The sequence below is a fragment of the Ranitomeya imitator genome, chromosome 9, assembly GCF_032444005.1.
Source record: "Ranitomeya imitator isolate aRanImi1 chromosome 9, aRanImi1.pri, whole genome shotgun sequence".
Classification (NCBI taxonomy): domain Eukaryota; kingdom Metazoa; phylum Chordata; class Amphibia; order Anura; family Dendrobatidae; genus Ranitomeya; species Ranitomeya imitator.
In genome coordinates, this window is record NC_091290.1 from 29,509,248 (window position 1) to 29,525,890 (window position 16,643).

Here is a 16,643-nt window from a genome sequence, read left to right on the forward strand (position 1 = left end):
AAAGAAAAATAAATAAGAAAAATAAAGAAAAAAATAAAATAAACAAAAATAAAAAAAATAAAAAAATAAAATAAAAAAATAAATGAGAAAAATAAAATAAAGAAAAAAAATAAACAAAAATAAAAAATAAAATAAAGAAAAAATATATAAGAAAAATAAAATAAAGAAAAAAAAAAAAAAAATAAAAAAAGTTTGTATTGTGGTAAGTAAAAAAATGTGGGCGATCTCACGACTGCAGCCCATGATTTCACCCCCCACACTGACGTCAATCACTTGCCCTCAACAAACATGGCGGCCTCCGCATCTTCCCTTACTTGCCTTTTCCGTCGCTTCGGATGACGTAACACTCGGCGACTCTGCAGCTTAGAGGCGACACACGTAAAGCAGGAACATGGCGGAAATCATGGACGGTGAGTCCGTGTGCTGCGTGTGAGCGGGGCCCGGGGGGAGCGCGGTGCTGGGCGCGGCCCCTGGTAGTGAGCTGGAGGCCGCAGCTCCGGAGGGAAGGCCGCTGGTTGTGTGGACTGTACCATTGCGCATCCTCATAGGGGGCATCTATCATATGTATGCAGCAGAGGATAGGAGCTCTTATGCTGCCTCCCTCTGATAAGGACTGGTAGAGTCTGATTGTTGCTATGGAGTTTGCGCCTCTGTCCCTGCACTAGGTGTTTCAGCAGCGAATGATGGCGGCATTGTCCGTCACCCGCAGGTTTGGGTGCTGGGTGTCTTCTGGACTTCCGAATGTATTTTTGGTGGAGTGCGTACAAATAAAATCATGACGAAATGTCCAGCTTCTGACTTGTCATGGATTGTCCCTCCCAGTAATACAGGCTGGATGTCAGGTCTGTGTGTCCTTCCCAGTAATATAGGCTGGGTGTCAGGTCTGTGTGTCTCTCCCAGTAATATAGGCTGGGTGTCAGGTCTGTGTGTCCTTCCCAGTAATATAGGCTGGGTGTCAGGTCTGTGTGTCCCTCCCAGTAATACAGGCTGGATGTCAGGTCTGTGTCTCTCCCACTAATATAGGCTGGATGTCAGGTCTGTGTGTTCCTCCCAGTAATACAGGCTGGATGTCAGGTCTGTGTCTCTCCCACTAATATAGGCTGGATGTCAGGTCTGTGTGTCTCTCCCAGTAATATAGGCTGGGTGTCAGGTCTGTGTGTTCCTCCCAGTAATATAGGCTGGGTGTCAGGTCTGTGTGTCCCTCCCAGTAATACAGGCTGGATGTCAGGTCTGTGTCTCTCCCACTAATATAGGCTGGATGTCAGGTCTGTGTGTCTCTCCCAGTAATACAGGCTGGATGTCAGGTCTGTGTGTCTCTCCCAGTAATATAGGCTGGGTGTCAGGTCTGTGTGTCTCTCCCAGTAATATAGGCTGGGTGTCAGGTCTGTGTGTCTCTCCCAGTAATATAGTCTGGATGTCAGGTCTGTGTGTCCCTCCCAGTAATACAGGCTGGATGTCAGGTCTGTGTGTCTCTCCCAGTAATATAGGCTGGGTGTCAGGTCTGTGTGTCTCTCCCAGTAATACAGGCTGGGTGTCAGGTCTGTGTGTCTCTCCCAGTAATACAGGCTGGGTGTCAGGTCTGTGTGTTGCTCCCAGTAATACAGGCTGGGTGTCAGGTCTGTGTGTTGCTCCCAGTAATACAGGCTGGGTGTCAGGTCTGTGTGTTGCTCCCAGTAATACAGGCTGGGTGTCAGGTCTGTGTGTCTCTCCCAGTAATACAGGCTGGATGTCAGGTCTGTGTGTCTCTCCCAGTAATACAGGCTGGGTGTCAGGTCTGTGTGTTGCTCCCAGTAATACAGGCTGGGTGTCAGGTCTGTGTGTCTCTCCCAGTAATACAGGCTGGATGTCAGGTCTGTGTGTCTCTCCCAGTAATATAGGCTGGGTGTCAGGTCTGTGTGTCTCTCCCAGTAATATAGGCTGGGTGTCAGGTCTGTGCGTCTCTCCCAGTAATATAGGCTGGGTGTCAGGTCTGTGTGTCTCTCCCAGTAATATAGGCTGGGTGTCAGGTCTGTTTGTCTCTCCCAGTAATATAGGCTGGGTGTCAGGTCTGTGTGTCTCTCCCAGTAATACAGGCTGGGTGTCAGGTCTGTGTGTTGCTCCCAGTAATACAGGCTGGGTGTCAGGTCTGTGTGTCTCTCCCAGTAATACAGGCTGGGTGTCAGGTCTGTGTGTTGCTCCCAGTAATACAGGCTGGGTGTCAGGTCTGTGTGTCTCTCCCAGTAATACAGGCTGGGTGTCAGGTCTGTGTGTCTCTCCCAGTAATACAGGCTGGGTGTCAGGTCTGTGTGTCTCTCCCAGTAATACAGGCTGGATGTCAGGTCTGTGTGTCTCTCCCAGTAATATAGGCTGGGTGTCAGGTCTGTGTGTCTCTCCCAGTAATATAGGCTGGGTGTCAGGTCTGTGTGTCTCTCCCAGTAATACAGGCTGGGTGTCAGGTCTGTGTGTCTCTCCCAGTAATACAGGCTGGGTGTCAGGTCTGTGTGTCTCTCCCAGTAATACAGGCTGGGTGTCAGGTCTGTGTGTCTCTCCCAGTAATACAGGCTGGGTGTCAGGTCTGTGTCTCTCCCAGTAATACAGGCTGGGTGTCAGGTCTGTGTGTCTCTCCCAGTAATACAGGCTGGGTGTCAGGTCTGTGTGTCTCTCCCAGTAATACAGGCTGGGTGTCAGGTCTGTGTCTCTCCCAGTAATACAGGCTGGGTGTCAGGTCTGTGTGTCTCTCCCAGTAATACAGGCTGGGTGTCAGGTCTGTGTGTTGCTCCCAGTGTCTACTATGGTGTGCAGGGCGGACAGTGCTGCAGCCAATTCAGGGACCTCAGCGGCTCTACCTGAGTAGTTGTTCTGAGTAGATGGCATGGGCTGCTGAGAGTCGCTGAGCTCACCGGTTATCTGCGACAGCATCCATTAACAGACACAGAGCAGCATCAGGGAGTTGGCTCTGGGACCCAGTGAGGATGAGGAAATCTTTTTTTTTTTTTTTTTTTAATTTTTTTTTTTAATAAACCAGCCAGGGGAAATATATATATTTTCTAAAACTGTGAAACTTTTTTACTATTGGGCAAGGAACGTTTTACAGAGGATTATACAGGCATTTCTTTAGTGGATTTTCAAAATGAGTACACCAGACCTTTATAAAAATGGCCGCAGTTGGTATTGTGAATTCTGGGGTCCGTCGGCTGCATCCACGGGAGAAATCTGTTCTCCGGTTCCTTTTGTGGTTTTTGCGCAGGATCTCCTATGTGTTTGATTCCATAATGAGCAGAATCCGTTGCCAATGTGTAATATGTGCCTGTATGGTGCAGCCTTATCTCACCGCAATGCTCATGTCTGTGATTTCAGGTGGCAGAGATGATGGTGAACTTGCTGCAGGCCAGGTAACCGGAATCTATGTGTATGGAATAATATGGATATTATATACAGGATCACTTTCTCTGCTATTCAGGGACTTTCTTTCTTCTCCTGGACTGATCTTTCATTCTCAAATAAATCACAGGGATCTAAGGGTTACGTATTTCCCTTATGGAGAGTGGTATGTCAGTGTGAGGAGACTTAAATGCCTTGCTTGCTCCACTGGGAAATTTAAATATGCTGATTGTCTCTTGAGAGGAAGGGGGTCTTAAACTCTATAGCGCCACCTGTTGGCAAGCAGCGATCCTACAAGTCACAATCAACTCTTTAACGAGTCTTGCAATATGACTTAGGATAAAAGCCAAATCAGAATCTCAGTTTGCAAACACGGTGTGTCGGGGTGTTGCCCTTCATCAGGGCAAAGTATGAGACCTGATTTTACATATTTTATTTCCCAGAAGAACATGCAAGCCGTTTTAAGTCTCTTCATTCTGGCATGTCACTCTCCATAAGGATAAAACGTACCCTTTAGATCCCAGTCTTAGCCTCTCACCCTGCCAAATCAGATCTCACACTTTGCACCGATGAGGGGTAACACCCCGAAACACTGTCTACAAATTAAGATTCTGATCTGGCTTTTAGCCAAAGTCATATTGCAAGGCTCGTTAAAGGGTTGATGATGACTCTTAGGATTGCGGCTTCCAAGTCCTTTTCCTCTCTGAAGAGGCAATTTTTAAATATTTATAAATATATTTTTAACATTTTAAAATATGATAAGAAGTTATCCTCTACTTTTACGTTGATGGCCTATCCTTAAAATACATCATCATTGTCTGATTGGTCAGGGTCCGGCACCCCCATGGATCAGCCGGTGTAGGTGGTGGCGTCTGCCGGCGTGAAGTACTCGCTTGTGGAACTGCTCCGTCTTCTGATAGTGGCCACCGCGGGGTACTACATATCTGCCGCCTATTAATTTGAATAGCAGGTGGATGTGTAGTACCCTTCTTCGACCACTATCAGAAGACGGAGCAGTTCCACAAGTGAGTATATTCTGCTGCTGACACTCTTGGCTGCTGATCATTGGGGGTGCCGGGTGTCGGACCCCGACCAGTCAGACATTGATGATGTATCCTACGGATAGTTCCTCAGTGTAAAAGTAGCGGACAACCTCTTTAATCTGGGTTTTTGTTTCTCTTGTGTAATTTTAGGCCCATGACGATGATGATGATGACATGGCAGCCACGAACTCCAGACTGGCGCAGGTGAGGGTTCTAGTGCCAAGTATCGTCTTCTCATAGATTTCTGCTCCTTGTGTCAGGAAGTTATTAGTCTCCTGCATTCTGCCTCTGGGTTATTCCCTAAATCGTCCATTCTCCCCTGAGTCCCGGAACCCGTCTCTGATGAGGTGCGCACGCTCCAGCTCCGCTCCGTCCAGTCTCGGTGGGTCTGCCGTAATAGTGTAGCGCTGCCCTCGGCCTTCTCCGGCAGTGCCATAGACGATGACTAGAGCGGAGGTCGAGTGTGCGCACCTATGGCCCACTGCCCCATTGGCGGGGTCGGACCGCAATCACATGGATAGGGGGGATATCATACAGTTTTGTAATAACCACATAAACTTGCAGACACGAGGCCCCCAGACCACGTAATGCCGTGCGCTTCATAAAGCGTGCGGTCCAGGCTTGCGGTCTCACGTCTGAGGATATGCTCGAAATGTCTCATATGAGGAATAACCGTTCCATTTGTGACCTTGTGAAGAATAAAAAAAATTGTGCCGGAACACTAATGAGCAGGTAGTTGCTGCCTGCTGTGCCCGGCGCTGTCCGTCACTGCCTCTGCTGATGTCACGCTTGGCAGAACGGCGCCTTCTTTTCTGCTCTGTTGACAGAGCAGGACGTTGATGTTATTCTGAGTGACAGCTGAATTCCTTCTGTCTGACTGAGACGATTGTCAATCAGAGTGACGTCGACAAAGCAGCGTGGAAAAGAAGCTGCCGCTCTGTGGATGCGACGTCAGCAGAGGCAGCTGAATCGCCGGCAGGAGCGGCACCGGGCACAGCAGGTAGGCAGGTAGCATCTAGGAGTATTCCATGCTGATTGTTGCCACTAATCTCTGTCCTTGGTGCCATCTTGTTCTGATTCATAGATGGCTGGGATGCCGATGCCAACTCCTCCCCCGACCATGGGCATGGGATTTCCACACGGCCTAAACCCTCGACTGGCCCCTGACCAAGAAAACGGCAAACCGCCACAAGCGGGAGTCATTCCTCAGCCAAACGATGGGCTTCCTAAGGTGAAAAGCAATTCATTTTCTCTTAACTCCCATTATTCCACAGAGTTTTTTCATTTAATTTTTTATTTTTTTTATTTTCCGAAATCAAAATCTCACTTGTTGAACTCCCATGTCAATGTTTCAGGCGACTCTTCTGGAACCGGAGGCCACTCGCTCGCTCCTCCTCTCTAGAGGTAATGTCCGGTGTACGCGCGTCCGGGGGGGTAGGACACGCGTCCTGTATACAATGTCCTAAGTCTTTATCCGTTTATCTGCAGGAAACCTTGTTACGAACATCCCACCGCTCATGCCTTCCCTTAATCGCATGCGCGCTCTCAATCAGTCTGGGGACGACTCTAAAGACGTAAGACTTCCATCTTCGTTCCACCGTTAATGATTATACAGTGAATTAAAGGGGTATTCTCCTCTCCAAGATCCTATCCCAATAGGTACTAATAATAATAATAGCAATTACCTTCAGTTAGAAATGTAGTATAGTTCTTCTGATTCGCTAGGTCACTTACCCCATGTCCAAGGCAATGCAGTAGCTTAGGTATCCATGGTTACGACCACTCATATAGTGACAGTTAGTGGTCATAACCATGGATATCTCAGCCCTGCACATGGGGTAAGTGACAGAGCGAATCAGAAGAACTATACTACATTTCTAACTGGAGGTATATGCTAATATTAGTGTTATTACACCTACTACATATTGGGATAGGATCTTTAAGATGGGTATACCCCTTTTAAGGCTCGGTGGACGCAGCGTTTGTGCATTTTAGCCTGGATTATACGGCAGGAGCTGTAAGGCTACGTTCACATTAGCGTTTCCCGACGCAGCGTCGGGAAACGCAGCGGCGACGCATGCGTCATGCGCCCCTATATTTAACATGGGGGATGCATGGACATGCGTTGTGCTGCGTTGTGCGACGCATGCGTGTTTTTTTGCCGCAAGCGTCGGGCAAAGAAAACTCAACAAGTTGCATTTTTTTTTGCGTCGAAATTTTGGCAAAAAACGACGCATGCGTCGCAAAACGCAGCGCTTTTGCGTGCGTTTTGGTGCGTTTTTATGTGCGTTGTGCGTTGCGTCGCCGACGCAGCGGCGCACAACGCTAATGTGAACGTAGCCTTAGTTAGCCGTTACCAGCCTGACGCCCTTTGGCATCAAAGCCTGGGCAAGGTACCATTTATTTAAGCGGATAAATGCAAAAAAAAAAGAAAGTACACCCATGTGGTGTCTAGGCAAGCTTTGGGCTTATACCTGCCGAGCGTACGGGCCGACAGTGGCCTCGAGCAGTCCGGACCTGGCCTCCGTTTCCTCCGCTCGTCCAGTCTTTTCTCTCTGTGGGCTCCATGGCTAATTCCACAGGCAAACACTTTTCCTTCTTCAATTTTAGATGGAGGATTCATTATCGGGTCCAAAGATTCCACAAGTTCTGGAGAAAATTCTTCAGCTCAAAGAAATCCGACAAGAAGAGATGATGATTCCGGTGGCCACAGGTAACGGGACCGTGTAAGAGGTCGGGGTCGTCTCCTTTCCCGATTTTATCAGTCCGTCTAAACCGGCCAGCAGACCCCCCCCCCCCAATGACCGAACAAAATGGTCGTTCGTCAGATGCGATTGCTCTCGGCAGCACGTCGTCCAATTTTAAATGTGTGGTTTTTTTTGTTTTTTTTTATTCCATTTCAGAAGAGGAAGATTACGACGATTCCCACTTTTACTATGACATCGAAGAGGAAACTACAGGACCAACCAAGGAGGTATGACAATCACTGCTATCTTCAGCACGAATTAAAGGGTTATTCCCATCTTCAAGATCCTGTCCGAATAAGCAGGTGTAATAGCAAATACCTCCAATTAAAAGTGTAGTATAGTTCTTCTGATTCGCTACATTGCTTGCCCCATGTTTAGGGCATTGCAGTAGCTTAGTTATGAATGGTTACAACCGCTAGCAACTAACTGTCACTATATGAGTTGTCATAATCGTGGATATCTATGATACTGCACTGCCCTGCACATGGGGTAAGCAACAAAGCGAATCAGAAGAACTATACTACATTTCTAAATGGCGGGATTTGCTAATATTATTACACTTACTCCATATAGGATCTTGTCGATGGGAATACTCGCTTTAGATGTGCACCTCCATCTAAGTCAAAGGATGATTCATCTAGGATGAATTGGTTATTTTCAGCAGAAATTAATCTGGTTGTACTGTGAAGTCATGCTGTCGAGGGGATAGGCGATACCTTGCTCCGACCGATCGGCAATATGGGGAACATTTATCTGTTAAAAAAATGGATCGGACGCACGCGCTATTCATTCTCTGAGGCTGCCAGAAAAAGCTGAGCGCAGCGCTGGGTGGCCCCATAGGGAACGACTGTCGCCGGCCGGGCATGTGCGCCACTGCTGCTCCTGCCAATCATTGATGGTCCCAGAAGTCGGACCACCAGACGATCGGCGATGAGATGTTTTCACCGGACAACCCCCTTAAATAAACATCCCCATGAGGCTCCACATAATCTTTTCTCTTTGCAGAAGAAAGGCCGCAGGCGAAAGAACCGTAAGAAACGGACGCGTAGGAGAGCGACCGCGGCCCCCTCTGCCGTCACCGATGACATAAATGAGGCAGCAGAGGCCTTGGCAGGGAAAGTGGAGATTGAATATGTGACGGAGGAGCCCGACATCTATGACCCCAACTTCATTTTCTTCAAAAGGATCTTTCAGGCTTTTAAGGTGATACACGATGGCTCTAAAATGGACGCAATGTCGTCTCTGGGAACCAAAGTCACTCAATTTGTCCCTTTTATCTAATATCTAGTTGACAGATGACGTTAAGAAAGAAAAGGAAAAAGAGCCAGAAAAAGTAGAAAAAATCGAACCGGCGGCCCCCAGGAAGCGATTTGAGGAGGAGATGATGGACAGTGACAGCGACAGTGATGCTGAGGTTGGCAGATAACATAATTGATACAGTAAGGAGTAAGTTGTTCGTTGCTCCGAGATCCCCCATCGATCCAGAGAATGTGCCTGAGGACCTCCTGTCAATTAGCTAGAGACTGGTGGGGCACCACGGATCACACATCATCACCTATTCACACGGGAGGTGATGAATGTTTTATATATATATATATATATTTTTTTTTTCATGTCATTTGCAGGATAAAAAATTGGACGCACCAAAACTTTCCAAGAAAAAGTTAAGACGGATGAATAGATTCACGGTGGCGGAATTGAAGCAGGTACGAAACGGCAGCGCGAAGCTTAGTTGTGAACAGAAATGCCATAGTGTGCAGGTTGATCTATACCTTGTGGGTTTATTTATTTTTATGTCTCTCTCAGTTGGTCTCGCGTCCCGATGTGGTGGAGATGCACGATGTCACCGCTCAAGATCCCAAGCTGCTGGTGCACCTGAAAGGGACCAGGAATTCTGTTCCCGTTCCTCGTCACTGGTGCTTCAAGCGAAAGTACCTGCAAGGAAAGAGAGGAATTGAGAAACCGCCATTCCAGCTCCCTGAATTTATCAAGAGAACGGGCATCCAGGAAATGAGAGAGGCGCTGCAAGAAAAGGTGAGCTGTCCAGGAGATTAAATGATCACATAATTGTAATCCTTGCCCTGATATTTTGTTTCTCAACTGCAAAATTAGGCAGCTCTGTAAATGGACTCCAGAAAAACAGAATCCTACACTTTGGCTTTTGTAGACCTTGTGTAACTCCTGTACAATGCATATAACATTTAATATTGTTATGGAACTGTCCTTGGAGCGATCCTAATGATACGGAAAGTATCTGATCCTCGTCTTATGACTGTTGTCTTACCGCAGGAAGAGCAAAAGACTATGAAATCCAAGATGAGGGAGAAGGTTCGTCCCAAAATGGGAAAGATTGACATAGACTACCAGAAGCTCCACGATGCGTTCTTCAAATGGCAAAACAAACCCAAGCTGACCATCCATGGGGACCTGTACTATGAGGTGAGGGGCGCACGGGGGTGATGCTTGGACCGTTGGCGTTTTGATCAGGCCATGACTGATACGTACGTCAGCCACAGCCTCTTCTGTTTTGGCCTGGTGCGACATCATGTTCTAGTGTCACCCCTTGAGCACGTATGGGGGAAAATCGAGACATGTTGACCTATTCTTAAATGAAGTCTTGGCCTATATGCCTAAAATCTTCCGAATTGTGGCACATTGTGAGTCTCACGGATTTGGATACGCAAGGGTGTACCGTTCTCAAGCCCTACTACAAAAAAATGCATTCATGCCCAGATACCATGGGTGGCATATGGACCTGCTGCATAGGATGTGGACATGTCTCGCCTTATTTTTGGCTGGGTGCTGGGTACAGGACACGTGGTAGCACCTATTCTCCGAGATCAGGGGGGAAGGCTGGCAATCGGGAGGTGGGAGGGGGGAAGGCTGTCAGTCGGGAGGGGGGGAAAGGCTGTCAGTCGGGAGGGGGGGAAAGGCTGTCAGTCGGGAGGGGGGGAAAGGCTGTCAGTCGGGAGGGGGGGAAAGGCTGTCAGTCGGGAGGGGGGGAAAGGCTGTCAGTCGGGAGGGGGGAAAGGCTGTCAGTCGGGAGGGGGGAAAGGCTGTCAGTCGGGAGGGGGGAAAGGCTGTCAGTCGGGAAGGGGGAAAGGCTGTCAGTCGGGAGGGGGGAAAGGCTGTCAGTCGGGAGGGGGGAAAGGCTGTCAGTCGGGAGGGGGGGGAAAGGCTGTCAGTGGAGGGGAGGCTGGCAATTGGGAAAGGGGGGCTGACAATAGTAATATAACTTACAGATTGGAAGAAATGCAGGAGGATACAGTGTGGAAATTTCAGACACATGAGCCAGTGATGCAGAAGGATCTGACGTTATGAGACTCTTCTTTATCATGATGGGACGTCCTCATTAAAGGAGTATTCCCATCTCTAATATCCTATCCCAATATGTAGTAAATGTTATAATATTAGCAAATTTTCCAATTCAAAATAGAGTACAGTTCTGATTCGCTTTCTTTCCTCATGTGCAGGCATTGCAGTAGCTTGTGTCCATGGTTACGACCACGAACAGCTAATTGTCACTGAGTGGTCGTAACCATGGATACCTAAGCGACTGCAATGCCCTGGACATGGGGTAAGCAACATGGCGAATCAGAAGAATTAAACTAAATTTCTAATTAGAGGTATATACTAATATTAATGTTGGTATTAATAATAATATTCCTACTACTTATTGGGATAGGATCTTGGAGATGGGAATACCCCTTTTAAGTACTTGAATATTGCCTGTAATAAGTGTATGGACGGGAGTTGCTGTCTGGGTCGTATACCATTCACACAACTCATTCAGTGACTCTTCTCCGTGTTTCAGGGAAAGGAATTTGAGACTCGCTTAAAGGAGAAGAAACCGGGTGACCTTTCTGATGAGCTGAAGATAACGTTGGGAATGCCGGTCGGGCCGGTAAGTGAATGGTTCATGGTACAACCAAAAAAAAAAAGACTAAATAACCTTAACCCGATTATTGGTATTAGAATAACAATGTGACTCTTGGAGGAACAACGTCTAGTGCGTGAACACCAACAAATCTTAACACTCGATTATCAGCCACAGACGAGATGCCCCACATACGTCAGGGTCATTACGTGGGCATAGAGGCCGCGGCGGCCAGTGATGGGGGGGCATCTGTCAATATCTGCTTTATCAAGACGTTCTTCATCGGAAGGTTTACAATGTTCTTTTTCCATGACAGAACTCCCATAAGGTGCCGCCACCTTGGCTTATCGCTATGCAGAGATACGGCCCTCCTCCTTCATACCCCAATCTGAAGATCCCGGGGCTAAATTCTCCTATTCCAGAGGTACGGTTGTATGACAGTCTGCTTGTACTCCATTTTCTTTTCCCATGTTTCTTGACTCTATCTGTCTAATAAAAATATACATATAATTTTTTTCCCCAGAGCTGTTCATTTGGCTATCACGCTGGTGGCTGGGGAAAGCCTCCTGTCGATGAAATGGGCAAACCCCTGTACGGAGATGTATTCGGGACGAACTCCTCAGACTTCCAGGTAATAAGTCAGACGTAGATATATTCATTATGTGCCCAGCGGCGGTGACAATCCACAAATAATAATTAATGTCCGACAATCGCTGTCTGATAGAGTAAGAATGAAGAAGAAGACATAGACAGGACCCCATGGGGAGAGTTAGAACTATCTGATGACGAGTCCTCCTCCGAGGAAGAGGAGGAAGAAAGCGACGAGGACAAACCGGATGAGACTGGATTCATCACACCCGCTGATAGGTAAGTGATCGGCTCCCATATGGTTACATGCATGAGGAATAATCTGTAAGATAGCTTGGTGCACTCTCTATATAACTTTCTCCATTCTGTCTGACCATGAAAATTTGAACCACACTTGGATGCCATCCGAGTGCGCTCTTTTTTTTTTTTTTTTTTTTCTTTCACGGACCCATAGACTTGCATTGCCGATTTGGATCGGACACTCAGATGTGTGCACATCCCCATTGAATAACATGTTGACGAGTGCTATCCACGGAAACCACAATTGGCACTTGTCTGAGAAAGTCTGCCATGTGCGCGAGCCCTTAGGATTGAGCGGCACTCCACCACCGCTCCATTGATTTTTCTGAGTCTGGAGCTCTTGGCGTTCTCAGATACTTCCATATTGATTTGAATGGAGTGGCAGTCGAGCATTCACGCTGCTAATGAGGACAGAAGTTGCACTTGGTGGGGGGTCCCAGCAGTCGGACCCTCACCGATCTAAAAGTTGTCACTGTTCCAACTGGAACGCACCTTCCAAATCTTCCATTCCTAGAAAGTCACCGATCCGCCGTGCCCATCCATTTACACGATGCTAGATCTTAAAATCCGATGACTGTAGCCGCTCCTGTGTCACACTGTGGATCCTCCCCTCTGTGCCCAAATACTAAGTGCACCTTCTCATCGTTTCCCAGCCTTGCAGGATCCTTTCCTGTCTTAATGTGGTTTCTTGTAATATTACAGTGGACTCATCACTCCTGGAGGATTTTCTTCAGTCCCAGCCGGTATGGAGACCCCGGAACTTATCGAGTTGCGAAAAAAGAAGAATGAAGAAGCCATGGATGGGTAGGAAGACATTTTTCTTTTTTATTGTATTTTTTATTTTGACTTTTTGCCTGATGCTGTCCACATCTAGATTGTATATTAACTTACAATAATGCCCAGTTTTCTCTGCCTGTTTAGCGATGACACTAATCCTATGATTTTATGTCCCGACAGTACGGAGACCCCGTTACTCTTCACTGTGCTGCCAGAGAAGAGGATGGCTACGGTTGGTGGAGCGATAATGGGATCCACGCACATCTACGATATTTCATCAGTGAGTAGCTCTATGTGGTGATGCTTGTGGCGATCGATTTATTAGCGGGGTCCAACCACTGCGGGCAGCCTTCATCTCGGTATATACCAGGCTGCAGAGTGATGTTGGCGTTGGTAACGTTTCTGTCTCCTGATCAATTGTCCAGGCTGATTTACGATCACGTAAAAGTTGGCCAAAGGTTTTACTAAACCTCGTCCTTGTGTTTTACCTCCTCGGAGCTTCACTGATGATCTGTCTGCTCTTTCCACAGGCCATGTCTCGGAGAGGTGCCCCAACAGAGCCCCAGGGGGTGGAGGTGGCCCTGGCCCCAGAGGAACTGGAATTAGACCCTTCAGCCATGACGCAGAAGTACGAGGAAAGAGTACGGGAAGCGCAAGAACAAGTGCAGAAGGAGGACTTTAGTGACATGGTGGCCGAACACGCGGCCAAGCAGAAGGTATGACTGTCTTTATTAATTCTCTTACTGAGTTGGTCAGGTGCATCCAGGTCTGGAGAACACCGCATTCTAAGCTTGTCATGGTCATAGAGGTCTTCTGTTTTGTGCCATAATAAGCGTCATCCCGTGCTGCTTATTGGCTTCTGTCTGGCTAATATACATCAGTAAACCTTAAGTAAGGGCACGGATTAACATGGTAACAAATAAATAATAAAAATATATATACATATATAATATATACACTGCTCAAAAAAATAAAGAGAACACTTAAACAACAGAATATAACTCCAAGTAAATCAAACTTCTATGAACTCAAACTTTCCACTTAGGAAGCAACCCTGATTGACAATCAATGTCACATGCTGTTGTGCAAATGGAATAGACAACAGATGGAAATTATGGGCAATTATCAAGTCACACTCAATGGAGTGAAACAAAAGCAGAAAAGGATCCTCCGCACAGCTGCTATATAGTTAGATTCTGTACGTAACACAACCCAAATCACTACGAGAGCCGGCATGAAAAAATACCTTTTACAATAGAAACGGGGTGCAGCCTCCAAAGTAATACATTGTAGTCCATGAAGAGGTAGAAAAGAAGTGCACTTACCCGTATATAGTAGTCACAATATTTATTCGGACATATTACAAAGCGTGCAGGGAGGGATGTGAAAAAAAGCGGACAACGGCCGTTTCGTGCCTCAGCACTTCAACGGGTCCAACGGGTGCTTGGACCCGTTGAAGTGCTGAGGCACGAAACGGCCGTTGTCCGCTTTTTTTTCACATCCCTCCCTGCACGCTTTGTAATATGGCCGAATAAATATTGTGACTACTATATACGGGTAAGTGCACTTCTTTTCTACCTCTTCATGGACTACACTCAATGGAGTGGTTCTGCAGGTGGGGACCACCTCTCAGTACCAATGCTTTCTGGCTGATGTTTTGGTCACTTTTGAACGTTGGTTGTGCTTTCACACGCGTGGTAGCATGAGACGGACTCTACAACCCACACAAGTGGCTCAGGTAGTGCAGCTCATCCAGGATGGCACATCAATGTGACCTGTGGCAAGAAGGTTTGCTGTGACCGTCAGCGTAGTGTCCAGAGGCTGGAGGCACTACTAGGAGACAGGCCAGTACACCAGATGTGGAGGGGGCAGTAGGAGGGCAACAACCCAGCAGCAGGACCGCTACCTCAGCCTTTGTACAAGGAGGAACAGGAAGAACACTGCTAGAGCCATGCAAAATGACCTCCAGCGGGCCACAAATGTGCATGTATCTGCACAAATGGTTAGAATCTGAGTGCCGGATGTCTACAGATGGGGATTGTGCTCACAGCCCAACACCGTGCAGGACCCTTGGCATTTGCCACAGATTGGCAAATTCCCCACTGGTGCCCTGTGCTCTTCACAGATGAAAGCCGGTTCACACTGAGAGTCTGGAGACGCCGTGGAGAGCGATCTGCTGCCTACAACATCCTTCAGCATGACCGGTTTGACAGTGGGTCAGTAATGGTGTGGGGTGGCATTTCTTTGGCGGGCCGCACAGCCCTCCATGTGCTCGCCAGAGGTAGCCTGACTGCCATTAGGTACTAAGATGAGATCCTCAGACCCATTGTGAGACCATATGCTGGTGCGGTTGGCCCTGGGTTCCTCCTAATGCAGGACAATGCCAGACCTCATGTGGCTGGAGTGTGTCAGCAGTTCCTGCAAGATGAAGGCATTGAAGCTATGGACTGTAAAAAAACAAGAAAAAAGCTGAATGGCACTAAGAAACATGTGAGTACTCACTGTTTGAGCAGTCTTAGCAGAGTCCAGTAGGATGAGCCGAGTCGACAACCCCACCAAACGGTAATCCACTGAAATAAGGCGTGCGTGCTTGCTTGAAAAAACATGAGTGGAAATCCAAACAGGAAGCAAATAGCAGCACCACACAAGTCTTCCAGTAGAAAAACCTTTGTCCTTTATTATAACAACGTGCTGTGGACATGGTTACAGAGGGCAGGATAATTGCAAGACGAACTGGTTAGGTTAATGGACTACGGCCGTTTCGCGTGGTATACGCTTCAACGGTTCATTCAGTGATATCTAGGAAGTGGGATTTTAGTGTTCCCTTTTATTTTTTTGAGCAGTGTGTGTGTGTGTGTGTGTATGTGTATATGTATATATATAGCGCCAATAGTCGATTCATTTCATGAGCGGTTTATAACCTACCTGATCAATACTTATACATAAATTATATATAAATAAATAAAAGCACAAGCAAACTCGTCATTCTATTTTGCTGCCAGCGTCTCCTGGCTTTCTCATCCTGTGGCTGGTGTCACATGACCACTGCAGCCAATCATTGAATGAGGTGGATGCATCTGTCATGTGAGACCCCCCCCCCCCCCCCCAATGCAGGAAGATGTGTGAACAAAGCCTTAGATGTCTCCTGTGTAGTCACCGACCCCCTTCATTCGCCCCTTGCTCAGACGTCTTTCCTTCTGATTCCATCTACTTCACTATAGTTAGGTTTTTTTTATATCTGGTAATAATTCAATGTTGATTCCCATTTTTTATTTTTTTTATTTTATTTTGTTCGTACAGCAAAAGAAGAGGAAGGGGCAGCCACAAGATTCCCGCTCAGGGAAAAAGTACAAAGAATTCAAGTTCTGATTGCGTTTCATGTCGGTGTTTTTTTTTTTTTTTTTTTTGTTTTGTTTTTTTTCTTTCCGTTTCATCCATTGTCAATCACATTCTTGTATTTGTAATAAAACTCGTTAAATTTAAAGTGTTCGACGTTTTCAGTTATTTCTGTAGTGTAAAAAGTAGCATTGAAAGTGGCTGTCCGCCTTGCATGCAAGCATTTGGGGCTAAACATAATTTTTGCAATTGGGTTTCATAATTTTTTTTCACAGTTTTTGCATGGTAGGGAAGTCATATGCTCACATCCCCTACATAGGGAAAAGTACGGAGTGGACCTCCTTACCGAGTTCTGGATTTTCCCACTGCCCCTTGTGTATAACATCTGGCCCCTTGTCTAACATTTGGAAACTTGTCCCTGGTGTATAACATCACCCCTCCCTTCCAGTTTATCATATCCAGACCCTCACCGCCCCCCAATTTATAATATCAAGCCCCTCACCGCCCCCCAGTGTATAACATCCTGCCCTTCACCGGCCCCCCTGTGTATAACATCCTGCCCCTCACCGGCCCCCCTGTGTATAACATCCTGCCCCTCACCGCCCCCCCTGTGTA

At 47.1% G+C, this 16,643-nt stretch overlaps 1 protein-coding gene across 1 annotated transcript; it reads left to right on the plus strand.

The window, feature by feature from the left end:
- The first annotated feature begins 338 nt into the window (after positions 1-338).
- SF3B2 (splicing factor 3b subunit 2) lies at positions 339-16,176 on the plus strand. Its single transcript, XM_069740019.1, has 21 exons — positions 339-410; positions 3,337-3,371; positions 4,554-4,607; positions 5,488-5,634; positions 5,759-5,807; positions 5,892-5,977; positions 7,014-7,116; positions 7,307-7,377; positions 8,156-8,353; positions 8,439-8,564; positions 8,776-8,856; positions 8,957-9,184; positions 9,440-9,589; positions 10,965-11,054; positions 11,344-11,451; positions 11,551-11,658; positions 11,752-11,894; positions 12,618-12,719; positions 12,873-12,972; positions 13,223-13,408; positions 15,993-16,176. The coding sequence occupies exons 1-21, from the start codon at positions 392-394 to the stop codon at positions 16,059-16,061; spliced, it is 2,253 nt and encodes a 750-aa protein (XP_069596120.1). The 5' UTR covers positions 339-391; the 3' UTR covers positions 16,062-16,176.
- The last annotated feature ends 467 nt before the right edge of the window (positions 16,177-16,643 follow it).